Genomic DNA, 27159 nt, shown 5'->3' on the forward strand with positions numbered 1-27159 from the left:
TAGAGGTGAATGAGTGCTTGACACGATAACCCATGACGGTATGATAGCAGTATATTTTATCTAATTTCTAGATAGAAGAATATGTTATTAGAATGACAATGTGAGTAAAAAGTTTAACTGAAATTTCATATTTGTTCCCATTTTGCATTATTGATAACAGCACTTTAGCCGCGCGTGATCTTTTTTTTACGTTCTCCAACATGATTTGAAAAGCACAATTTGTGTTTTCAGTGGAAGCAAGAACAATGTAGGCTACAAAGCTCTCGTGCTCATTAAATATGTATTTTTAAGTCATATTGTCTTTTTGTTAAAAAACACAACCTTTTTGTTTAAAATCATTTTTGAAGCCCAGTTTTAAATGTAGGCTAGTCTCAGAGACCCTACTGAACTTCATGTAAAAAAAAATGTTTTTTTTAATGATTGTAAAATTATAAGACAAGTGGTGTTTATGACTGACTGCATATGTGACCCTGGACCACAAAACCAGTCATGAGGGTACATTTTTTGAAAATGAGATTTATAGGCTACATCATCTGAAAACAGAATAGCCTACATAGGCTTTCCATTGATGTATGGTTTGTTAGGATAGGACATGTTTGGCCGAGATACAACTATTTGAAAATCTGGAATCAGAGGGTGCAAAAAAAATCGAAATATCGAGAAAATCGCCTTTAAAGTTTTCCAAAGCAAGTCATTAGCAAAGCATATTACTACTAATAATACATTTTTGATATATTTACGGTAGGAAATTGACAAAATATCTTCATGGGACATTATCTTCCCAATCTATCCCAATGATTTTTGGCATAAAAGAAAAATATAATTTTGACCCATACAATGTATTGTTAGCTATTGCCACAAATATACCCGTGCGACTTATGACTGGTTTTGTGGTCCAGTGTCACATATTATTTTAGATAATAATAGTCATTATTTTAACCAAAAATCTTGTTTAAAAATTTTAATATCTATGTTATTGGTCAAAAGACTTTATTTTACATTATTCAGACATATACATGTACTTACAGTGCACGTACCTAAGAAAGTACTGGGTAATATAAGGTACCTACATGTGTTATGGTTAGGTTTACGGTTAGTACCTAGTTATTACCCAGTTACTGTAATTACTATAATAACACATGGGGAACAGGACTGTAAAATAAAGTGCTACTATTAGTTTTTTATGGCCGAAACAAAGACATGCCAATTGCATTTCAGTAACATTTTTAGGATGAATAAGTAGAGACAACAGCAAAACAAAATGTTTTATCAAATAAAAAAAAAACAGAATAAAGAGAATTCAGTCTACACATCAAATACATTTTTTTGGGTGATTTCTTTCTGTCATTACATTTACTTTTGTCATTAACATCAACATCCAAATTTCATATAAAATCATACCATTTATTTAAAAAAAAAAATCCATAATGCAATCCTCACAAAAATATTGAATGTAGGCCTTGTTAAGAGCTCTACCAATATCTTTTTATATGAGAGCTGGTTCTGCATCATTAATCTGAGGCATAATGTATCCTTCTCTCATATTAAACTTTATTACATTGAATGTTACACAATTACAAGACATACCATTTTGATTCCATATTGTATCAACACGATCAAAATCAACACTCTAAGATATAGAACCCTAGGATTCTTGACTTTTTGATTTTAAAGAAGGATCCTTGAAGCCTTTGTTTTCGTGCCCTTCATTCAGCTGATTTTGAAGGATGCATCAAGTGTATCCTTTGCATCCTTAAATCATCCACAATCCTTTGCACACGTTCCAATTCACGAAAAAGAAAAAGGAGTCGGCAGTGAGCATGTCTAAGTTCATTATGAAATGTAGGACAAAAATAATGTTTTCAAAAGATGTTATCTTTTGTTGTGGAGTAAATGAATCACCGAATTACGTGCGTTTTGTTTTTTAACCACAAAGAGTTACATAGTGTACCTTTAACTGTAAACCAATGGCAATCTACAGTAAATTAAACCATCAAGTATGACAGATCATACAGCATAGCCAAATCTGCTGTCATATTTTGCAGTGCTGTAGCTGGTGTTAGTGGAAGGTGGATGCTCAGTTTGGGCTTGGCCCACCTGGCTGTAGGCCACACCTGAACGGAAGCTGGAGATTCGGCTGGTAGGACGGCTCTCAGGCGCAGGAGCGTCCTCTCTTTAAAGACAGAAAGAAAACAAGCAGTTTATCAAAGACATCAGAGCCAGAATGTCTCGTCATCATCCAACTTCACATGATTGAATGAAATGGAGGGATTCATTGAGAAAAATGGAGGGGTTGATATCACCTAATCTCATTGGATAACTCTTTCTCTTGTCGATTCCAGTTACATCTGAAGACGAGAAGCCATATAATGAGCAGGACGATCACGACGAGGAGTAAACATCCAACAACGGTGCCGGTGATGACCCCCGCTCTGTTTGGAGCTGTGGAAGATTACGATGAATAATCGGTTATCATAAAATCACTGGTCTGATGAGTACTGGAGTGTGTCTATGCGCTTCACATACGCTTCACAGCTTGAAGGTTAAGCCGACAGCTCTCTTTCCCAACAGCATTGGAAACTTCGCAGGAATAGACACCGGAGTGGCTTACAGAGTGGTTACTGATTAGAAGTTCTCCTGTGAGGGAGTCTAATGTGTAGAGAGAAAAACATGCATACAATCTAATTCATTAAAAATAAATCTGGGGGTTCTTTTCCTCCGATGTAGAAGTGTTAATGTACAAATACATTTTTCAGGTACAAATCCTCCACAGAAATTAAATATAATTGTCAAAACGTCAATTTGTTGCCATTTTGGGACATCTCAATTGGAAAACCATTTATAAACATTAAGTAAATGTATTTTTTTGTTTTCTTTTAATTATAATTACTTTCATACAGAAACAATTGATCTAACTGTAACACGCATGACTATAATTGTGTAAATAACTTTTGCCAAATGACAGCTTGCTATTCAATTTCTTAAAATATGAATATATTGCATTGTCTATATGCAGCGTTTAGACAACGCAATCTCATGTGTGTATACACTACCAGTCAAAAGTTTGGAATCATTAAGATTTTTTAATGGTTTTGAAAGAAGAGTCACTTCTGCTCACCAAGGCTGCATTTGTTTGATCAAAAATAAAGCAAAAACAGAATTATTGTGAAATATTTTTACAATTTAAAATAACTTTTTTCTATTTGAATATATTTTAAAATGCTATTTATTTCTGTGATTCAAAGCTGAATTTTCAGAATCATTACTCCAGTCTTTAGAGGAACATGTTCCTTCAGAAATCATTCTAATATGCCGATTTGCTGCTCAAGAAACATTTATTATTATTATTAGAGTTGAACAGTTGTGTACAGTTTTTTTTCAGGATTATTTGACGAATAGAAACTTCAAAAGAACAGCATTTATCTGAAATATAAAGCTTTTCCAACATAATGTCTATACTGTCGCATGATCAATTTAATGTATCCTTGCTGAATAAATGTTTCTTTAAGTTAATTCCCAAAAAATGTTAATACTACTTTTGAACAGTAGTAAAAAAAAAATTCTGTAAAAAAGCTTTCTATTTCAGATAAATACTGTTCTTTTGAACTTTCTATAAATCAAATAATCCTAAAAAATATTTTACACAACTGCTTTCAACATTGATAATAATCATAAATGTTTCTTGAGCAGCAAATCAGCATATTAGAATGATTTCTGAAGGATAATGTGGCACTGAAGAATTCAGCTTTGCATCACAGGAATAAATACAATTTTAAAATATATTCAAATAGAAACCAGTTATTTTACATTTTAATAATTTTTAACAATATTACAGCTTTTTTTGTATTTTTAATAACATAAATGCAGCCTTGGTGAGCAGAAGATACTTCTTTAAAAACATTAAAAAATCTTAATGATTCCAGCTCTATATGTTATTTATTTATAAATAAAATCACTGTTAGGTTTTTCTTCGATCTGATTTGCTTCTATTACCAATTAATATTACTTTAAACACATTAACAGTGCTTGAAATTAATATCTTATATAAGTTTCATCACTTCACTCTTGCATTTAAAAAAAATTCTGGACATTTCTAAAAATAAAGGTTTCAAAAGGGAATTTTCACAGCAACCATTTTTGACTTCCCAAAGAACCTTTTAGTGATCAGTTCTTAAAATAAATATTTTTTTCGTAGTGTGAAGAATATTTTAATAATCTAAATAACTTTTTTTCCACTATAAAGAACCTTTCTGTTGAATGGAAAGGTTCCATGGATGTTAAAAGTTTTTTATGGAACCATCGATGCCAATTTTTTAAAGAGTATTTTAAGAGTGTATTGGGCATAAATCAAATAAATTGTTAAATAATCCATATGGTAAATTATATATGGCTTCACATTCTTTTCCAAAAGCCATAATTTATATATAAAAATAAAAGATGCAATTTAGCTATCAAAGTGATGGTTTGCATAGGCCTACTATTTTGGGGACTCAAAACTGTTTAGAATCACTGATGGAGAAGCAGCATTACATTACAATACATTACCACCAGAGGTAGCACTAACTCTGAATGGCGTCTGGAGGAATTGGACCTCCGCTCTCTCTCCTCCATGAATACAGCAGAGGTGCAGAGCCTTGATCCGATCTGCAGCGGAGAGATGCTGCCTCACCCACGGTTTCACCACCATCAACCCAACACTTCGGCACAGACGGCCTCACTACCACACAGAGAGTCAAAACACGGTTAGCCTATAAATGACCCATACAAATTCAAGACTGTTTGAATAATTGCATTGTGCATTTCTGTAGGGAGCCAAAAGCACTGCTGAGAAATGGTGAATGGATATTTTGCTCAATGACTCTTTTCTTCAAAGTAAAGTTTTCAAAATCAAGGAAAAATACAATTTAGAATAATAAAAAAAACAAAAAAAACAGAAGAACTTGTTTTGTAGGTAAAACAATTAAAATAAAATAAAATACCATTTTTGCTTTTACATAAAACAAATCAAACATGTTGCCTACACACTTCTCCTTGCTTCTATTGGTCATACCAACTGATAGCTCCGCCCCCAAACTCACATCATTGGACTGTTGAATTGTTCTGGTACGGAAATCCACTGAAATTACCCGGAACAATTTGTCCCAGTAACTTTTTACCCTTAAACCCCCCCCCCCCTGACCTGTTGTTGTCTGCGTTTCCATCGCAGTCTAAAGTAACGTTAAGATAAGTCTGGTGACATAGGACTGCGCGCGACACTCCAGTTGCTGCTGGATTTCGTCCTCCGCATATAAGCTTAACAAAGCCTGAACCTCATCGTATGTCCATTGGTCGTATTTTTTAAACTCCATATTTGACGGTGGTTGAAATAAAATGCTGCGTGGTGTCAGCTAATCAAAATGCTGCGTGAACTCAACCAATCAACATGTTTAGCACCCAAGTCCCACCCCCGAAAGTTCCTGAAATTTCTACCTCATGAGCAGGGATTTTCTGAGGGAGAAATATTTACCCGGAACTTCCTTTAGACCCTGGTCCCTGCGGTCGAAACATACCGAATACCACCCCACATTTCCTAGTTCCTGCGGTTGAAACGCGGCTCCCCTGGTCGGAATTCTTAATCATGACATATGAAATAGGCTATGTGGCAAGCAGTGAGGCAGAGGGACCGTGAGAACGGGGTGAGGCCGGTGTTGTGATAATGAGCGCCAGCTGCACGCCGCACCGGATCCACAGTAAGAAAAATAGAATTTTTGGACCCACTTTATATTAGGTGGCCTTAACTACTATGTACTAACATTGTAATTAATAATTTGATACAATGCACTTATTGTGTACATACATGTTTTTACATTGTACTTACATTTTAAAAAATACCTGCATGTAATTACATCTGTAATTAATTTCTGTAGTCACATTTGTAATTACACAGTTGACACTTCCCTTACACCTAACCCTACCCTTAAACTTAACCATACCACCACACCTGTCCCTAACCCTACCCGTATACCACCTCAATATCAGCAAAAGTGTTTTTCAATACAATATGAACACAGTAAGTACATTGTACTTATTTTTTGATGTAAGTACATAGTACTTACCACCAATAGGCCACCTAATATAAAGTGGGGCCGAATTTTTTGTAATGGAAGTGTTTATTGAGCCTTTAGACAAAATATTTAAAAATATAAAACAATAAAATAAAGTTTGCCTCGGTGTATACATTCTGAAAGCGTGTAATGTAAATTAATGAGATCTTTATAACAGTATAGCAGACTACTGCTGGAAGCATGGCGTTCGTTTTCACTGTTATGCTGACGATACACAGCTCTATATTTCTTTGTGCCGTGGCGAAACTTTCCAATTCACAAGATTAACGGAATGCATAGCGGATATAAAAAATTGGGTGACTAGTAATTTCCTGCAACTTCATTCTGAAAAAAATGAATTTTTAATTATTGGACAAAAAAAAACTCTGCACGTAGTAACCCAGAATACTGTCTAACACGTGATGGCTGCTCTGTCAAGGATGGGGCCTGGATGTTTATTAACATATAACGCTGTGAAGGTATTTCAATTGCAATGACATCTCTTCTCTTTTCTGATGACATGTTTACTGACACGAGGGCGGGACAACCTGTCAATCACATGAAGTCCACCAATAGCAAACCACAACCACCCAATCAATTCCATATAGATAAAATCAAGTCCTGTCCTACATTTCTTTTCTTGCTTGAGAAGCCGTTTCACTCAGATATATGTCATAATAGGGAATAAATGACAATGGCAGCAACTTATGCCATCTTTAAAGATCATAAAAATGCTTTGTGTAGACTGGAAATACATGACATTACCCATCACAATCAGAGATATTTTCCGACTGTCCACCCCAGGTGCCTTTTTAACTTTGCACTGATACGTTCCAGCATGACTGACCATCAGCGAGGTGATAGATAGAGATGCATCTCCCTGGGCAGGGTCTACAGCTGTGAAGTCCACACCTTTCATTAAAGAAGGGTCACCATGGGTATATCTCCTTCCACCTGTATATGATATGATCTAATAGACAGCAAATTGAAATATCAATTAAAGCTGATAGTTGTTTTTCAACACATAAATCATCAGTAAGAGTCTGGTCAAAGCAGTGCCTAGCGAGATTGATTTGCCATTTCAGCAGCGCTTTACACACCATTTGGTCTTTTTTTGTGGTGTCTGGACTGACAACTGACCACTCAATGTCAAGCTCGCCAATGTCTGCTGAACTTGACGTGTAGGTGCAGTCTAGTGTTACAGGTTCCCCTTGAGCCATCTGTATAGTCTGTGGTCCACTGGAGGTCACTTTCATCGCTACAGTCACATCTGCAAAAGTTTAGCAAAAGACTTTTAGTCATGACATCAATGATTAGGCCAACCTAGAAGCCTAATCGATATTGGTTTCTCTTCATTTTGAACGGGATTTTAGAACAGTATTTATGAGTAAAGCAAGGCTGTGGTTAACATTACTTGAAGAAACTTTCATGTTTTGTTATATTTGTTATAAGAAAAAAAAACACGCTTTGGTAAGTCATAATTACAGTATGGCATAAAATTATTTGATAATTATGAGATAAAAATCTAAAAATGAGATAAGTCATAATCAGACAAGTCCAAATTATAAAAGGTCATTATTACATAAAAGTTGGAATTATGAGATTTAAAAGAAATATGAGATAAAAGTTGAAACAATGAGATCATTCACAATTATGGCATAAAATATTGGAATCATGGCAAAAATAGTCATAATTATTACATAAAAAAATCTAATTACAATTTTACATTTTTAATTTCATAAATGTGAATTCTCATAATCTTGACTTTTATATCACAATTACAATTTAGAATCTCATAATCTTTGGTAAGTCATAATTGCAGTATGGCATAAAAAGTTGAAAGGATTTGATACCAAGTCATAATTATGAGATTAAAAAAAATCGGAAGATGAGAATCTTCGAGAAGTCAAAATGATAAAAGGTCATTATTATGACATAAAAGTCGGAATTATGAGATTTAAAAAAAAGTCATAATTATAATAAAAGTGGAAAGATTCGATAAAAAGTAATAATCATGACAGGTACAAATTATGAGATAAATGGTCATAATTACGACATAAAAATTGGAATTATAAGATTAAAAAAATCACAATTATGACATAAAAATGAAATTATAAGATAATAAATCATAATTAAGAAAGCCAAAACTATGAGATAAAGAAGTCATAATTATGACATAAATCATAATCATGACAAGATAATTCATAATTGGCATACAATGTTGTAATCATGGCACAAATAGTCATAATTATTACATTATTTTCATAATTTCGTCTTAAATGTGACTTTTTATTAGCTAACTTTTTATCTCATAATCTTGACTTTTTTTTCTATCACAATTACAACTTAGAATAATCTCAGCTTTTTTATGTTTTAATTATTATTGACCAAAGCATGATTTTGTTTTTCTTGTGTGACAGAAATGGGTATATATTACACACAATCACACCTCACGTCACATATGATTATATAACTCTTCAGACTGTAAATATAGCATTTTGGTCAACAGACTATAAGTCTTTAAACAATGATATATTAAAACTTCAAAACTGAACATGAAATAAGTTATGAGAATAAGTAGTCTTTTTAATTATTCTGTTCTTTCTAGGTCATTCAGCTTTTTTCCCTGTCATTCAAAGTCTAAGGATGATTATTTTCAATTAGCCTGTAATTCCAAAAATCCCAGTTTCATACTGAAGTTCCATCTTGGTGCTCCCTCATGAATGATTCATTCTGGCTCATATAATGAAACTATCCAAATGACTAATATCTGGATTTCGTCCAGATGCTTGTGAATAAATCCCATCATACATCCATGACTTGGATGAAGGAAAACTTTCAGGCCTAATTAAGGAACTTTAGCAGGGTTGTGAGCAGAATGTCAAATTACCTGGTCTAGTAGCTACAGATTGTGCTGGAAACCAAGTTTCAAAGTACAATATGTTTTCTGCAAAGAAACTTACTTGCTTTGAGAAACACAGCGAGCACAGTCAATATCACAAATGAGGACAACGGGGACAAACTTGTTCGTCTAACACAAGGCCGTTTTAGACATCTGTGAGAGATGAAAGTAAAAAGAGAGCAAAAACTAAGAGAGGAACATGACTGAAAGAGACTACGATGGAGATAATGAGGTACCATATTTCAAACTTTTAATGGTAACACACAGTACCTTGTGTTGCAGGAGCGGTTTTGCTCATTCATGTTTGGACACCCTTTTTTGTCCCACTTCCTGCCAATCAGCTGAGTGAAGTTTTTAAGACATGCACTTATGCCTAGAAATGAAAAGCGTCTGCAAAAAGGATAGATATTTTACACCAGTAATTTGTTCTGTCTCAGTTTGCTATTGGTAACACTTTACAATAATGTCCCATTAATTTCTCGAGGGGTGGGGGGTTGAATTGCCTAATGCTATTTCATGCATTCTGACTTATTTACACTGAGTTGTATTCTCATGCTAAACATGGCCAAAATTTCAAAAAACAAGTTGGACTTATGACGGCGTATTTCTGTGCCAAATACACTTCAGGATTCAAACAAGTTTTTTTTTTTTTTTCGAGTATGGCCCTGTATGACATCATAAAGGGCGGAAGTCCTTATAGGGGCACTTCTCCCGGATGAGCACGTGCGCACATCAACCAGAGCGATAGCAAGAGCGCGCCCATCAATGAGCTTTGTTCTGTTTATGGGAGCCATCGGCAGCGCTGTCATTTTGTTTTAGACCACAAAATCAACAATGCACTGAAGCGTGTTTTTGGTTGTGAGGGAAAGATAACCTTGTTCAGCTTCCCAAATAACCCAGCGTTAAGGAAACAGTGGATGTAGTAACGGAGTTCTGCAAGTGTGTTTGTTTGAGTCGAAACTGCATCAAATGTCTGTGTTTTGTTGGCAATCGGCGCTTAAGTGCAAATAATGTAAACAACATGAACCTATAGTGAATCAAAAGTTATCCAGGGATAATGCCATGATATATTGTGTGTGTTTGTGTGTGTGTGTGTGTGTGTGTGTGTGTGTGTGTGTGTGTGTGTGTGTGTGTGTGTGTGTGTGTGTGTGTGTGTGTGCTTGTGACTCTTTAGCTCCGCCCACTGCACACCTCCACGAGTTCGGCTGTTTTCGGTAAGAATCGGTACAGCGTATCTGTCTTTTATAAATATGATACAACCAAAGACTCTTCGGAGATATGAAGGATGCAATACTACTCTATAGGTATTCAAGATTAACATGAGATTGGCAGAAACTGTGTGTTATGTACCCTTTAACATTAGTTTTTGCAAAAATGAAAATGTTGTCATCATTCACCCTCAAGTTGTTCCAAACCTGCATGAGTTTCTTTCTACTGTTGAAGAATCTTCTGTTGAAGAATATTGCAAACCAGATTGCACCCATTGACTTCCATAGTTTTTTTTATTCCTAATTTGGAAGTCGATGGGTGCCGTCAACTTTCTGGTTAGCAATAGCCTTTAAAATATTTTCTTCTGTGTTCAACATTATGAGGGTGAGTAAATTATGACAAAAGTTTCATTTTTTGGTTAACTATTCCTTAACTAAAAAACAGTATATACAGTGTTACAGTATTTATTTTTTTTAATGTTAGTTAATAAAAAATACAACTTTTCATTGTTCATGTAAGCTCAGTCAGGTTCATTAAATAATATTAACAGATATTACTTTTGATATTAGTACATGGGTCAATGACAAATAAGGTTAAGATAAAAAAATATATAATTTTAAGCAAAACTGCATTTGTATGTACACAAAAAAATGTATGGTGTTGATTCATATTGGTTTTACAGATTTTAAGACAGCATTAATTAATTATTAATCAAGATTTCTGATTTTACCACCCAGAAAATGTCAGGTGGTGCGACCATATATTCATTTAAAATAACATACATATACAGTACAATATATATGAATCATTGTAATGTCTAAAATGCTTATCACATGGTAAATTCCCTTTCCATTTCTTTATATATTGCCCTTTTAGTCCAATTCATATAAACGGACACTTTTCAATGTGTTCAAACACCCAATTTTCCATAAGCAGTTTAAATGTTTTGTTTTTAACTGTAAAAATTATTTGTATAAATTATATAACAGTTTACAGTTATATTTCTTACTTCATTTTGCAATTGCAGTGGGAATTGATACATTTAAATGTAAATTTGCTGGTTGCACCACCTGACTTTGTTGGTCTTTCAAACTCCACAACAAAGTCAATTGAATAAAAAAAAAATTAAAAGGGTTTCTTATAAAGAAAATATTGTAGATCAATTTGATATATGACATTTAGGAAAATAATGAATTCGGACACAAAAAATACATGTCATGTCATTGACCCATATGTTGAAATCAACATCAACTAAAATTAATAAATGCTTTACAAGTATTTTTCATTGTTAGTTCATGTAAACTAATGCAGTTAACAAATGGAACCTTATTGTAAAGTGTTACTATTTTATCAAATGTAAGCAGTGAATGTCCACATAATGCCTCAAAATCCCAAAATTCCAGCCTGTTATAAAGCAATTCAATGCAAGTATACAATTATCATGCACACAAATGGTACCAAAACCTGGAAAATATTATGCTGTAGCAAAAAGTCAAAAAATACGCACCTGTTGTGACCCGAAGACATTTCCCGAAGACCTTCACAAAGTGAAACGTTTCTTATCTGTTTCCCTGCTGAGAGAAAAAACAGATCTTTGTTGTTTTTCTTTTTGTAACACACTCCATTCTTCCTCCTACATTATTTTGAGAGCCTGTAACCTCATTGTTCACCAAAATCTGTCCTGTACCATGCATTATACAACACAAGAAGAAACATTTTGGCTGCTTTTATGCTGATCGACCGGACCAACAGGTTCCTCTGCGTGAATGTTTATCTGAGCTGGGAAATAGGCCTTGAAAACATAGATAAAATGTAATTATACATAGAAACTTACAGATGGAGGGCAAGTTCATCTCTGCGCTTTAGTCCTCATGCACGTCACCTTCTGAATGGCTCCACTGTGAGACAACAAGTCACTTCTGGTATCAAGTGAAGGAGGTGCCATGGTGATGTGGTCCACAGAGACTGGTCTCGGGTGACAACTGGTTACTCCACTTAGAAAAACAAAGGACAGAATAATAAATGATTGGAACGATTCAGTATGCAACATGCAGGGCATTTGTTTAAAAGGTTAGTTCACCCAAAAATGAAAATTATCCCATAATTTACTCGCGCTCATGCCATCCTATAGATATATGTGACTTTCTTCTTTCTGCCAAACACAATCAGAGTTATATTAAAAAATATCCTGGCTCTTCTAAGCTTTATAATGGGAGTGAATGGTGCCTTGTTTTTGAGCATCCACCCATTATAAAAGTAACGGCTCCAGGGGGGTTATAAAGGCCTTATGAGGCAAAAGCGTTTTGTAAGAAACATATCCATATTTATAACTTTATAAACTATAATAACTGGCTTCTGGTAACGGCTGCACACAAGTCGAGTTCCGACGGAAGAGTGACCTCTGGCCTGATGTAATAAACTGCACTTGGGTTCTGCAACTTGCCTCCAGTGGATCTGGCTACACTGTAAAAAAAAAAAAAATATCAGGTCTCCAATTGAAAATGTTCTAGTGACCGATAACATCTAAAATTTTCAGTTGGCCAAATTTAATTTCTGTGAATTAAATTGCATCAATTCACAGAAATTAAATTTGGCCAACTGAAAAATTTAGATGTGATCTTTTCAATTGGAGACCTGAATTTTTTTTTACAGTGTAGAGATGGGCAGATGAAGCCTCATGAAGCACAGAGGCTTTCCCCTGATTGTTTTGGGAAAAGATTAGATGCATCAGGAGTGTCGAAAACGGCGCCATCTCAAGGCAGGTCAAATTTATAGCAGCCATAAACATGAGTGCGCAGCTTAGATGTTTTATCTATTAAAGCTGCTGTCCGTAACTTTTTTTGTGTTCAAGATTTACAAAAAATATATAATGAGAATATACAACATGAATCCATTTTCCAAACTGTGTTTTTGTCTTACCCTGAATCATTATGGTACACTTATAATAAGTGTTTATATTGGGACTATTTCAGACCGGTCTGGTAGGAACCGCTGCGGAAAAGCACAGACACTGTGTGACTCGTCATTAACAGAGAGAAGTAGCTCCGGCTGCAATGTTAATCCGCAAGATGCATGAGGTTCTGTTTATTAACCGCTAGAGCACAAAAGTTACGGACTGCAGCTTTAAGCACAAATAAAAGCCTGACAATGCTAAATGTTCACTTTTCTGATGACATAATTCACATATTCAAGTGTGGCAATAAATTAAATGTAACAATTATAATAATACTAATTATAATTGTACAATGGTACAATGGTCCCTGGCAGAATACTTAGATCATGCCCTGCTTTTAAGTGGCTCATGTTTTATGGAGGAAATTGTAGATGAGTGGCTCCATAATTACACAGTGCACACCACAGCCCAGCATGAGCCTGCCCACGTCTTGCCTGCTCACGTCCTTTCTGCTCATGTCTTGCCTGCCAAGCCTTTGTCCAAGATGGCCACGGCTCCAGAGTCCTCTGTCAAGATGGCTGTCACACTCGAGTCTTCATAGTGTGCAGCGCTGACCATTGTGGCCACAGCTACGTATATGGTGTGTGTGGCAGCACACACATCAATGCCAGTCCCCGTCCAGAGCCCAGAGAGGACATCTATCCCCATCCAGAGCCCAGAGGGGACATCTGTCCCCGTCCAGAGCCCAGAGAGGACATCTGTCAATGTCCAGAGTGGACATCTGTCCCCGTACAGAGCCCAGAGAGGACATCTGTTCCCGTCCAGAGCCCAGAGAGGACTCCGTTTCACGTCCCAAGTCCAGAGGGGTCTACGTCTACCTTCCCCAATCCAGAGGGGACTCCGTCCCCTGTCCCGATTCCAGAGGGGACTCCATCTCCTGTCCCCAGTTCAGAGGGGACTCCGTCTCCTGACCCGCGTCCAGAGGGGACTCCGTTGCCTGACCAGCATCCAGAGATGGCTCCAGCCCGATTAGTGTTCAAGATCCACTTCCGGCCTTTGCCTTATAGCACCGCCCAAGGCCACTGAGGCCACGCCTTTGTGGTCCACTAAACTTCATGCACTGCCATAGTCCCTTAAACTTCCTGGACTGATCTCCTGAACTGCCTGCCCCTCCATCGCTTCCTGGATTGCCTGTGCCTCGATGGCTTCCTGAACTGCCTGCACCTCCATGGCTTCCTGAACTGCCTGAACCTCCACCTGTAATATCTAATGTTGTGGTTTTGTTTCATGTTCATGTTTTATGTCAGTCATATTTCCTGGATTGCCATGTGACTTCCTTGCCCTCATGTGATCAGGTCTTGTACTTCCCAAGTCTCATGTGTTATGTTGTCATTGGTTAGTTGCCTTGATTGTGCACAGGTCTTATCACTAGTAATCTGTGTATTTAAGCCCTCATGTTTGCCATGCGTCTTTGTACAGTATTTTCCGTGTAACCCATTGTTGTTAAGTGTTCTGTTTGTTATGTCAAGTCCTTTTTTTGTTTAACTTTGAAGTTTTGTTTAAACTGCACTTGGGTTCTGCAACTTGGCTCCAGTGGATCCTACATTACAGTAGTGATGGGCAGACCGAGGCTTCATGAAACACTGAAACAGTTGAAGCAAAAGTGCCGTATTGTGTCAAAGCTTCAAAAATATTCGACACCTGTCTCCACGGTGACCCCTGCTGGTCAGACCAGTGTAGTTGCAACAAAAACCCATGCCAAACATGCATAAAAACGATACTCGGTTACTTAACGTAACCTCGGTTCTCTCTAGAAGAGGGAACGAGTATTGCGTAAGTTCCTTACGCTACGGGAAAGTATTCTTTCTTCGAGATTTCTGAAAAACCCAAAATTATCCTTAATTTTGTAACATTGTCAACGCAGTGCGGCAGCCTGGCAGACCATAGCAGGCTATTCCAGCGTGCCATTGGCTGCTCTGCTGGCAACTGCAGCAGCCTATCGGTGAGCCCGCGTGACGTGGCGACCAATGAGGGCGCTTCGCGCCCACCTGGCTTCATTTGCCTACAGGTGGGGCGTGGCCACGTGTATATAAGCAGGGCTCACGGGCTGCATATTCGGTTTTCGTAGTTCTGAAGCGTAAAAGCCCGCGGGGGGCACGGCAAGGAACGCAATACTCGTTCCCTCTTCTAGAGAGAACCGAGGTTACGTTAAGTAACCGAGTATCGTTCTCTTACGAGAGGTTCTCTCGTATTGCGTAAGTTCCTTACGCTACGGGAACATATTGTCAACGCCGTGCGCGCCTCGCATACAGCATATGTATCCCAGGGAACCGGGGACCATAACACTGCTCGGGCAGGGTGGCCGGTAAAGGAAACGGGCCACCACATATACGGACACTTCGTTTGAACTGACGGGTGGTTACAACGGGTGGTTACAACACCCTGCCTTATGAATGAGGGAACGGCACCTGCCGGTCGCCTTCAAACTCACCACACCTTGTCTCATGAATGAGGGAACGGCAAGGCCGGTCGCCTTCAAATTCACAATATCTTGTCATATGAGTGAGGTAACGGCACCGCCGGTCACCTTCAAACTCACAATAGCTCTTTTCGTAAATGAGGGAACGGTACCGCCGGTCTCCTTCAAATTTACATAAGCCTTGTACCGAACTTACTACCAGTATGTGAGCTATGTCTGCGCAGAATCACCGGGCAGAACCAACAGCCTTATTGAACTGATAACACTTTCGCCTGTAAGGCAGGAACTTCCAGATTGTAAAATCTCACGAACGTAGACGGGGAGGCCCAGCCTGCCGCCACGCAAATATCGTGGATGGAAATCCCTCTGGCCCAAGCCCACGAAGAGGCCATGCCTCTGGTGGAGTGTGCTCTGACACCTAGCGGGCACTGCAGGTGTTTGGAAGCGTATGCAGTTGCAATCGCGTCCACTATCCACCTGGACAGGGTCTGTTTCGAGGAGGCGAGACCTTTAGCGCGCCCTCCAAACGAAACAAATAGCTGCTCAGAACGCCTGAAGGCGGCGGAGCGTGTGACATAAACCCTCAATGCCCTGACAGGGCAGAGGATATTGCCACCGTCCCCCTCGTCGGATGCTGGCAGAGCCGAGAGGGAGATAATCTGCGCCCTGAAAGGAGTGCCGATCGCTTTGGGGACATAACCATGCCTCGGTCAGAGAATGACCTTAGAGTCATTAGGACCGAACTCCATACACGTCGGGCTCACTGAGAGCGCGTGTAGATCCCCCACGCGTTTCACTGAAGCCAGAGCCATCAGGAACGCGGTTTTTAGCGAAAGGAACCTTGGTTCCACAGTCTCGAGCGGTTCAAAGGGATGAGCCTTCATGGCCTCTAGGACCAAGGCCAGATCCCAAATAGGAACCGATGGGAGCCGCGGGGGATTCATCCGTCTAGCTCCTCTGAGGAAACGGATGATGAGCTCGTTCCTTCCTAGCGTGCTGCCTAGCGTCGTCTGGGCGAACGCTGCTATAGCCGCTACATACACTTTGAGCGTGGAAGGGGACCTGCCCAGTTCCAAGAGCTCCTGGAGGAAGGAGAGCACCCGCTGGACCCCACATTGCTGCGGTTCCAATCCCTTGGAAGCACACCACTCAGTGAACACCGACCACTTAGAACTATATAACCGCCTCGTCGAGGGGGCTCTAGAGTGTGAGATCGTGTTCATAACCCCTTCGGGCAGGTCAACGGGTATCCGTTGGTCACCCATACATGCAGAGACCATCGCTCTGGATGGGGATGCCAAACTGACCCTCCTGCTTGAGAGAGGAGGTCTGCTCTCAGCGGAACTGGCCAGGGGGGTGAGTGCGACAGCTTCACCAGCTCTGGGTACCAAATCTGGTTCTCCCAGCGCGGCGCTATAAGGAGCACCGGGCGGCGCGTTTCCCTGACTTTCGCTATTACCTGGGTCAATAGGGAAATCGGCGGGAAAGCATACAGCGGGAGGCTGGGCCAAAGTTGGGACAGCGCATCCTCGCTTTTGGACAAGAACGTCGAGCAGCGGGCGTTCTCTTTTGTTGCAAAGAGGTCGAGCTCCGCTCTGCCGAATAGGCGCCATACCAGCTGGACTGTCTGGGGGTGCAGGGACCATTCTCCTGGGAGAATGAGGCCCCTGGACAGCTTGTCCGGGCCCACGTTGAGGTGGCCCGGAACGTGCGCCGCTCTCAGCGAGCGCAGCGAGCTGTGTGCCCACACGAGCAGGCATTCCGTCAGATTGCCCAGACACCTGGACCTGACACCGCCCTGCCGGTTCACGTAGGACACCACCGTGGTATTGTCCGACCGGACCAACACATGGTGTCCCCGTATAAACGGGAGAAACTGCTTGAGCGCGTTCTCTACCGCTATCATCTCCAAACAGTTTATGTGTAGGAGTTTTTCTCCGCTCGACCAGAGGCCCGAGGCCGGTCTGCCCTCGAAAACGGCGCCCCAACCCGAGGTGGAGGCGTCCGTCGAGATGACTTTGCGGTGTGAGATGGCTCCCATTGTCACTCCCCGCTGGTACCAGTCGGCTACTAACCAGGGCTCTAGGGCTGCAACACAGCCCTGAGTCACTCTGATCCTGAAACCTCCGGCAGCCCAGGCTCTGTGAGGCACTCGGGCGTTTAACCAGCGTTGCAGCGGGCGCATGCGCATTAAGCCCAGCTGGAGCACAGCTGCAGCTGAGGCCATACGTCCCAGCATCCTCTGAAAAAGCTTGAGAGGTGCGATTTTGCCCGGCCGGAAGTACGCAGCCATGCGCCGAACTTGGCGCGTGCGTTGTGGTGACAGGCGGGCAGACATAGCCACAGTGTCCAGATTCAAACCCAGAAATGAGGTTGATTGCGTGGGCACTAATGAGCTCTTGGTCCAGTTGACCGTGAGCCCCAGGCTGTCCAAATGGCTGAGCAGCATTGCCCTGTGGGCGAGGAGCTCGGCCTCTGACTGCGCCAGGATGAGCCAGTCGTCCAAGTAGTTCAATATTCGCATCCCCCGGTTTCTCAGGGGAGCGAGGGCCGCGTCCATGCACTTCGTAAATGTACGGGGTGCTAGTGACAGGCCGAACGGAAGGACGGTGTATTGATAAGCCTGGCCGTCGAAGGCGAATCGTAAGAATGGCCTGTGACGCGGCGTTATCTTGATTTGAAAATATGCGTCTTTCAAATCTAGGGAAATTAGCCAGTCTCTCGGGCGAATATGCGCGAGGATCTGCTTGGTCGTAAGCATCTTGAACGATCTCCTCAAAAGAGCTTTGTTCAGACGCTTCAGATCCAGAATCGGTCTGAGCGACCCGTCCCTTTTTGGCACGAGAAAATATCGTCTGTAAAAGCCTGACTTGCTCATAGAATGGGGAACCGGTTCTATAGCCCCTTTGCACAGCAGCGTGGCTATCTCCGCTCGAAGTAGATGTGCTACTTCTTCGCTCACTCTCGTCTCTATACGCGCACAGAAGCGCGGAGGGCGGCGAGCGAACTGCAGAGTGTAGCCGTGCTTCACTGTTCTCAGCACCCATTCTGATACACCTGGAATGGCTTCCCACGCTTTCGCGTGTGCCAAACGGGACAGAACGGCCTCTGGGCTCGAAACGCCGCGTTTCGCGGGTTTGACGGCCCGTATAAGAGGGGCGGGCGCGGTGCGCGCGCTCTCTGTGCTGTGGGCCAGCCGCTCGCTTTCGGTGGCTGGCCGCCTTACACACTGTGTCTCTACCGCTTTGAACGGGGAATGTCTTGTGTGTGGCCCTACACTCATCGCTTCGGCCACCTTGGGCGGAAAACAAATGGTGTGTGGCGCGGCGCGTAGCGCCTGGGGCATAATGTTCGCGAAAATGTGTGAGCGCGTTTGAGCGGGCACAACTCTTACGCGTGGAACATGACCGGTTAAGAGTGGCTGTGTGACAGCGCGTGTGGTGGCTAGGCGTGGACGCAGACAAGCGGACACATGACCTAACTCTAGCACTCGAGCGGCCGGAGGCCGCTTTATGTGAGTGGGGGACACTGGGTTTATTGTGCTTATGTGCAGGGGTGAACACAGAAAAGTGGGCACATTTACTGCATTTGAAACACACACGGCGTGAGCCGTGCAACCAGAAATAATGCAACTTTTGTGATTTCTCTGGTTCGCCGTAAAAACGGCGGTGGTTGACAGGCGAGAGGGCGTTTTTGCCGGCTCGTTGGCTGCGTGAAATTCCTCTGCAGCAGCCACAGTGGTGGGGGCTGACAGGAAAAAGAGTTTTGACGGTGGTCCGGCCGCAGCGGGACTTAACCGTCGTTTCTTGCCTCTGGCTAGGAGGGCTTTGGAGGCTCGGACTTCAGCACGATCCTAGGCCGGGGGCCCCGAGGGGGAGGCGGCTTACCGTGGCTGGAAGAGCGCGATCTGGGGCGGCCGCTCGGTCTTCGCTGAGACGAAGGGGGCCGCGCTGGGCGCTGCGTGGAGCTCGGTGCTGGCTGGTCGCGAGGACGGCGAGCAACGGAGCTACCGCTGGCGCCTGGGCGTCGAGGCAGGAAGAGGTTCATGGCCTGCGTCGTCTTCTGTACTTCGGAGAAACGGTACTTGTGAGAGCGTCGAAGAAGCCTGAGACGAGACCCTCGCGGAGAATGGCGCGTTCCAGGACTTCGCGAGCTCCTCGTGAAGCTCTGGCAGAAAGGGTGCAGTCCTGGCAGTGGGCGCACGGCGGCGACTGTTCAGGAAGCATCCGTCGAGCCGATTCGGCGCTGCCACCTTAGGCGGGGCCCATTCGAGGCCTAGCTGCTCGACAGCCCGGGTGAGAAGGCGCAACAGTTCGGCGTCCTCACCCGCTCGAGAGCGTCCGGAGGCTCGGACTGAAGAGGTCGCGGAAGACCATTCCTCGCTGTCGGAAGCCATGATGGAGCAGCTGTCGGCGCGTTCCACGGCCGCATCCGCCTCATCCCCAGAGGCGGCAACAGAAATGGCGGCCTGGGGTGGGGGCGGGGAAGGCGAGAGTGAAGCAGGCGGGAAGGGTTCCGGCGAGCTTCTCTCGGCCAACTCCGGAGTCCGCTGCGAGCGGCGCTTTTTCCTGCGCGGCTTAGCAGAGACTGGAGGGATGTCATCTTCGAACTAATCGAGTCGAGCCCGCAGGGTCGACATCGTTAGTTCTTCGCACTCCGGGCATCCGCCGGCGAGAAGTGCGGCGGCGGCGTGATCACGGCCCAGGCAGAGAGCGCAGATCACATGGCGGTCCCCGGAACTGAGCTGCGCGTGACACGAGCCGCAGGTGGAACGAGACATTTTTAGAAAAACGCTCGGCTCTTTTTGTGAAAGTGTGACGCAGCGGCGACAACACTGAGCAATAAAAGGATATAATGCTGCCGGATAGCAGAGCAGGCACGGATGGCTGAAGGTGGCGCGATGCTGCCGGCTTCTTCAGGCGCTGTCCTCTGCTTGCTCGTCTGCACGTTCAACGGCGGCGGGTTCCAGATCCAGCGATGCGAAGGGCTTCGCTGAAGAAAAGAAAATCGAATATGCAGCCCGTGAGCCCTGCTTATATACACGTGGCCACGCCCCACCTGTAGGCAAATGAAGCCAGGTGGTCATTGGTCGCCACGTCACGCGGGCTCACCGATAGGCTGCTGCAGTTGCCAGCAGAGCAGCCAATGGCACGCTGGAATAGCCTGCTATGGTCTGCCAGGCTGCCGCACTGCGTTGACAATGTTACAAAATTAAGGATAATTTTGGGTTTTTCAGAAATCTCGAAGAAAGAATACTTTCCCGTAGCGTAAGGAACTTACGCAATACGAGAGAACCTCTCGTAAGAGAACACCTTTTACAAATGTTTTATTGAACGTAAAATCTTAAAATGCAATTAAATCATCTAATAAAATTCAATAGTAAGTGTCAGCATTTGTTACATGGATGGCTCAGCTAAACATGCCAATAAGAGACTATTAACTACTATTATTCTTTTTTAATTATACTAATGTCTAATTATAATGTCTACAAATGTATAAAACCTGTTTAGAGATCAGGTAAAACTATAGACTGCATAGCTGTCAACATTGAACATTGAAAATAAGGGAGATTTCCCGGAATCCATCCACAAAATAAGGGATTTTTTTTTTTTTTTTACGATTCTTACCCACAAACTAAAAAAAAAAAAAAGAGTCTAAAGAGTTTATAACTACACAATATATTTTGATTTTGGCTGTCAGCGTCCTGATCCATCACACTCATCTACTCTACTCTCCTTGAAGCTGACATTGCATATTTGACTGTATAAATTAAAGATTAATTCTATTAAACTTACAAAAGCATTTCAATCAAGAGCAGTGAGTGATGTCCTTTTGTTGTTTGACATTAAACAGACAGCAGTAAAGGCTACTGCCCCTTTAAGACCTAAAGCATGGATATGCGTCGTCTTTCTCGACTGTATAAAGTTTACTCAAGGCATATACAGACCATGTCTGCTAGAATACTCATCAAGATGGACATGTTGACATACTTTTTGTGTGAGTTTGTCCGTTCAAGAGCAAGACTTGAAAGATAACTCAATATTTGCGCGCTGTGAGACGTGTGTGCGCTCTCGGATGAGTGCACAGAGACAATCTTCTCACAGCGCGCGTGACTTTTCATTCGCGTCTTCTGGCTCAAACATACGGCATGCAATGAACAAAGTTTACAAAGAGAGAATTATTTGAAAAAATTGAACAAAAAAATAAATATTTAAAGGACTTTTACACGGCACCCCTGTTCTCGTCAGACGGCACCCCGGTTGGGAAACACTGGCCCAAACTACTGTCTGTGTACTGCCACCTGTTGGACTGGAGGTCTAGCAACCCAAGAGAAAGCCACTTCACAGACACAGATAGTTGTTGTTCTGGTTTAACACAATCAGAACGTAAAAATACGGGATATTTTACGGGAAAATACTAAAACGGGAAGACAGCGGGAAAAGAGCTAAAATACGCGAGGAACCCGTAAAAAACGGGAGGGTTGACAGCTATGAGACTGTAAAAAAAATGGACCTAGTGTCCGTGACGTCACCCATAGGATTCTGAAGAGCAGTTTTGAAGCGTAAAGTAGGGATGAGCTGGCCGTTGCCATCTTGGCAGCACGTCACTCCTGGATAATAGAAAATGGGCAAAGAGGTGGGATTTGGGTGGAGCTGAGGTGACGCGATGACTAACAGACAGCAGACAAACCGCAATCCACCTGTCACTCATAGTGGCCGCGCCCTTAATTATGCAGAACTTTAAGGCTATATATAATGTAAACGAATGAGTTATAAAAAAAAATTCACCCCCCTCACAGTTGTCATGAAGGGCAAAATTAGATATATAGACCAAAACCACAATTTGTACCAGGCTGTAAACATGTTTTAATCTGCTGTAAAGTTGGGCATTTTAACATGGGGCTCAATGAGATTCTGCTCCCTTCTGGAGCCCTAGTGGACAGTCGATGAATTGCAGTTTAAGTCACTTCCGTATTGGCTTCAAGAGAAACTGCGGGAGGTTGCCGCTTAGGTAAAACCCACAGACACTTGCTCAATGGTTCTCAGTGACTGCTCATGATTCATGGGTTCACAGAGATCATCGCCCCCTAGCGGTGAACCATTGACATATCGAAGTGTTTTGAAACAGGGATGATGTAACGAAGCCTCGTTTACTAAAATCACATGACTTTGGCAGCTTGATAACGCTTCAAACCAATTGATTCGAAACAGAAGATTCGTAAAGCTTCGAAGCTCCATGAAGCAGTGTTTTGAAATTGCCATCACTACGTTACAGTCATATACACCGATGGCTTAAAGGGGCTATATGCGTTTTTCTGAAATTTAAACTCGCGACTGACACCTGTGGCCAAAAAACAGAACTGCTCTTATTTTCTGCTCACTCTCGCAGCGGTGGTGACGTCACATCCGCAGACAGCGCGGGAAAAAACGACCCGCCAGAAAATAGGAAAAATAGGATACAGGCTTATAGGTGCACCCACTGTGAGCGGACAAGGTGTCAGTATGCTCATCAGGAGATGTTTGAGTCATAAATGGTAAAATAAAAAGGCTATTGTTACGTTTATTTTGGGGAAAAAGTTGCATATAGCCCCTTTAAGGATAAGTAACGAATTTTAGGGTGAACTTATCCCTTTAATGCAATTGCGTTTATTGAAAATAACGTTTTTTTCCCCTTGCTATGCACAGTGCATTTTCACCATGCTAACAAGCAGTGGAAGTCCATCTAAAGGTGGTTCTTTTACAGTGAACAGAGTCATGGGTGTGTTTTAGGCATAACGTGCAATAAACCAGAGTTTCATCTCCCATATCCCTTTAAAAGCCAGTTGCGCTTGCACCATGGCGTATTCGCTATTTACATGGTGGAATTTGCGAGCGGAAAGACTGAACGCTTCTCCAGAGAGAAATCCTTTTATTTTTAATATTTAAAAATGTTTGTGTGCTGCTGTGCGTCCCTGTGTGTAATAAGCAGTGTACATGCGTTGTGCACCCGCATAATAGGCGCATATTACTAACGCAACCTTTAAATAACACAAAAAATACTGCGCTATTGACTTTAGACCAGGTTTTTGTTGGTCAATGGTGCAGTCGTTTTCAGTTGCCTCCAAAATGCAACGCGCCAACAAATACACTCCTGCCCTGAACACACCTCGTTTTCAGACCAACAGATGAGCGTGAGTGCATTTGCTATTTAAACAACGTGACGATGGACGTGAAAATGATAACTGCGTCGGGCTGAAACTAGCAAAAAACACTTGCATTGCGCCGGGTGTATGATAGGGCCCCTTATCTTTAAGAAATACACATGCTTAAATATATAATGAGAACCATTAACATAAATGAAACTGGGAACGATTACTTATTTAAGACATTTAGCAGCTGCTCCAGCTTCACATGTGAGACTGCGATAGTCAACAGATGGCAGTTATGCAATTCATAAAGACTGGTGGGAAAAGAAATGTTTCCTAAACAAATACAAATAAACAAGTCAACATTGTTTTTTTAACAGTTAAACAAATTCTTATCATTTGGGTTATGCTATTCAAAGGTCAAAGGTTAGTAGACTATCCGTATAGACTATCCAAAATGCATACAGTATGGTAAACAGTATAGCAAATATAAGCACTTATGGTTTCACAACAGCACATGAGCATGAGATCACAACTTTTGATTCATGACCTGCTGTGCATAATGGGTAGGTGACCACATGCAAAGCTGCATTTTCATAAAATGCCAAATCCTGTTTTCTTTTCTTATAAATGTACATAGAACTACATGTCTGAACAAATGCTCTTCATGTCTAATCAACTGATTTTATTATTATGCTCAAATTATTATTAAACATGATAAAGCTATTAAATATTACACACTTATACAATGTATTTTAAATATTACACACTTATACAATGTATTTTAAATATTTAACATTTATAAAATGTATTCACTGTCAAAACAATTGCAAAAATTGTTGTAGGCTACCCTTAAAGGTGCCATTTTTGCACATTTTTATCTGACAGTGTTCATTATTTATGTTGGCAAAACAATGGTTTGATATTCTGTACATTTCTCTTACACATTTTTTGCTATTTTACATTATTGTTGTTACTTTGTATGGTTTGTCTTCTGTTTACATAAACATTTCAGTTACATTGTTTGCAAATGCCATTAAAACTAAAGTTTGATATCTGTCCAAATCTGTATGAGTTTCTTTCTTCTGTTGAACACAAAAGAAGATATTTTAAAGAATGTTGGTAAACAAATAGTTGGGTCATTGTGTGTAAACTCAGTCCCCGGCTAAAAAAATGTTTTGTCTGGTGAAAGGTGAGTAAATGACAGAATGTTCATTTCTGGGAGAACTATCCCTTTAAGTAGGCTATCCATCTACATGCCTTTTTTGTGTGTGGGGGAAATAGCTTACACAGAAATCCAAAAAGAGAGAATAATCCGTTTGAACACAAGTGGGAGGTCTGAATATTTCCCGGTGTCCCACTGCAGTCAGCGATCCACTTTATCAGGGCGAAGTGCCAAGTGTGTTCACGGACTGCAACAAGTGTGCATCATAAAGCCGAACTTTCACCTTTCTTGGCTTTGCAGTGTCTCTGCAGGATACGCGAGGTGTTATATTCGCCTGCGCAACACATTTCCTCAAGCTATTAGATCAACCCGCTGCAGGAATGAGTGAAGATCAGTTTGACGTAGTAGTAATCGGCGCGGGCCTGTCTGGACTCAGCGCGGCTCGCAGGCTGCAAAAGAGAAACCCGCAACTCAGCGTGTTGGTTTTGGAGGCCAGAGGTGTGTCGCTCGCAAGAAAACATCATTTTATCTTAGATATTATCTTTAATGAACTATACTTGCATATGTCTGCAGTCCACTTGCATAGCTATGCAAAACACGAGCATTTAATAGTTTCTTCTATTTGCTGCATACAGACCGTGTCGGTGGAAGAACTTTAAGTGAAGACCTACCAGCCGCGAATGGCGTTGACCAGTGGGACATGGGGGGACAGTGGGTGTCCAGGTAAGCTTTCATGGTTAAGTGATGATGATGATTGCATTTTCAAGGAAGGCTTTTAATGTGACTATGCAGAGAAGACAACTTGTTAAAAAAAGCCCATTTCCGCCACAAATAAAGTCATGGGTACACTTTATTTCAAGGTGTCATTGTTACAGTGTAATTATGTTTAAATACTGAGTAATATTGAGTAATATTATTTAACTTCTTCAATAAAATTACTTGCTATAGAGTTAGGGTTCGGTTGAGGGTTAGTTGCATGTAATTATGCATAATGTACTGTTATTACAAGTAAGTTACATGTATTAAAAGAGAACAACTGCACACTGTCTTGAGCATGGCATTTATTTACCAACATTTCAGCTAGTAGCCTTTGTCAAGGTAGAGTTTTGAAATAAGTTACATTTAACATGTAATAAGGACACTGTAAAATAAAGTATTACCAAAGTCATAAATATGTAATTGAAATTATGACATACTAAGTTATGTTTATGAGATGAAAAGCAGATATGACAAAAAGTCAAAATTATGACAAAAAACGTCTTTCTTCTGCTGAACACAAAAGAAGATATTTTGAAGAATGTCTTTAACCAAACAGTTTATTTCCTTAGTATGGAAACATAGGGCCCATAAACTGTTTGGTTACTCATATTCTTCTTTTGTGTTCAACAGAATTAAGAAATTGATCAACTTGAGGGTGAGTAAAAAAGTATGAAAAAGTATTTTTTGGGGTGAACAATCCCTTTAAGGCATATTTATGAGATGTCGATCATCATAAAAAGTCAGTCATTCATCGACTTGCCCAGCCTGACATTAAAAATACCCTTGTCCTGAGACTAGCTTTATGAAGTTTACTCTTGCTGGATTGTATGTTTAGTGTGGTTGTGTTGTTTGCTTGTTACCCAGCATATATAGCACGATCATATTGTGATAATTATGACCAGGAATCGTAGGTTGAAAAACAGAAATTTCTTTAACATGGTTTTGAAACTACACTCATTTGTATAATTGGACCTTTGATTCAAAACCGACTGACTGAAATATAATCCTTGTGACAACTAGCCCTGGTCTCCCGATAGTTTGTTTTCGAGGTGTGATAATTGGAACATCGCAAAAGCTTGTTTAAGCCTACAAGCAGTAAAAATGTGTTTTCAAGGCATTTATTGCTGCAACCCACATCCCAAACTATTAGAACATACCCAGAGCTACTCTCAGAGTCCACAGAGATCAATAAACAGCTGTTGCCTGGGGCTGTGAAAGCCTTTGCTTTAGACGAGGGCAAGCAGGATTTTCATCAAGTTACACAAAAGCTGTTTTTTCTGCCTTTAGACGTCCCAATGTGTGCAGAAACACGGTTACTCGCAATTTACTTGATTTTCATTTCCTGTAGCTCGCAGACCCATGTCATGGAGCTTATTCAAGAGCTTGGTGTGGAGGTCTTTCCACAAAACACAGATGGCAAGAAGGTGCATCACATGGGAGGTCCGCATGCCAAAATCAAAACGTATACTTCTAGCATCCCATCATACTCCCCGCTGGCCCTACTGGACTTCACCCAGATCCTGATGCGGGTAGGAGAAACAGCA

The 27159-nt window shown here is 41.4% G+C and overlaps 2 protein-coding genes across 2 annotated transcripts in view; one reads left to right on the top strand and one right to left on the bottom strand.

The window, feature by feature from the left end:
• Positions 1-978: 978 nt before the first annotated feature.
• On the bottom strand, positions 979-12188 carry vsig8a (V-set and immunoglobulin domain containing 8a). Its single transcript, XM_079803823.1, has 10 exons — positions 12029-12188; positions 11702-11768; positions 9256-9375; positions 9047-9138; positions 7184-7353; positions 6849-7053; positions 4565-4717; positions 2527-2649; positions 2304-2442; positions 979-2173 (listed from the first exon to the last, which is right to left on the bottom strand). Exons 1-10 carry the CDS (start codon positions 12045-12047, stop codon positions 2008-2010), a joined length of 1254 nt encoding a protein of 417 aa, XP_079659949.1. The 5' UTR covers positions 12048-12188; the 3' UTR covers positions 979-2007.
• A 12865-nt stretch (positions 12189-25053) lies between these two features.
• Positions 25054-27159, top strand: part of LOC307118255 (amine oxidase [flavin-containing] A) — a 60326-nt gene continuing 58220 nt past the window's right edge. The window contains exons 1-3 of the mRNA XM_079803820.1: positions 25054-25354; positions 25492-25579; positions 26964-27144. Of these exons, the coding sequence (XP_079659946.1) occupies positions 25237-25354; positions 25492-25579; positions 26964-27144 (387 nt within the window). The 5' untranslated portion in view covers positions 25054-25236. The remainder of the gene's footprint in view (positions 25355-25491; positions 25580-26963; positions 27145-27159) is intronic.

The sequence above is a fragment of the Gobio gobio genome, assembly GCF_949357685.1.
Source record: "Gobio gobio genome assembly, chromosome: 22".
In the NCBI taxonomy this organism is placed as follows: Eukaryota; Metazoa; Chordata; class Actinopteri; order Cypriniformes; family Gobionidae; genus Gobio; species Gobio gobio.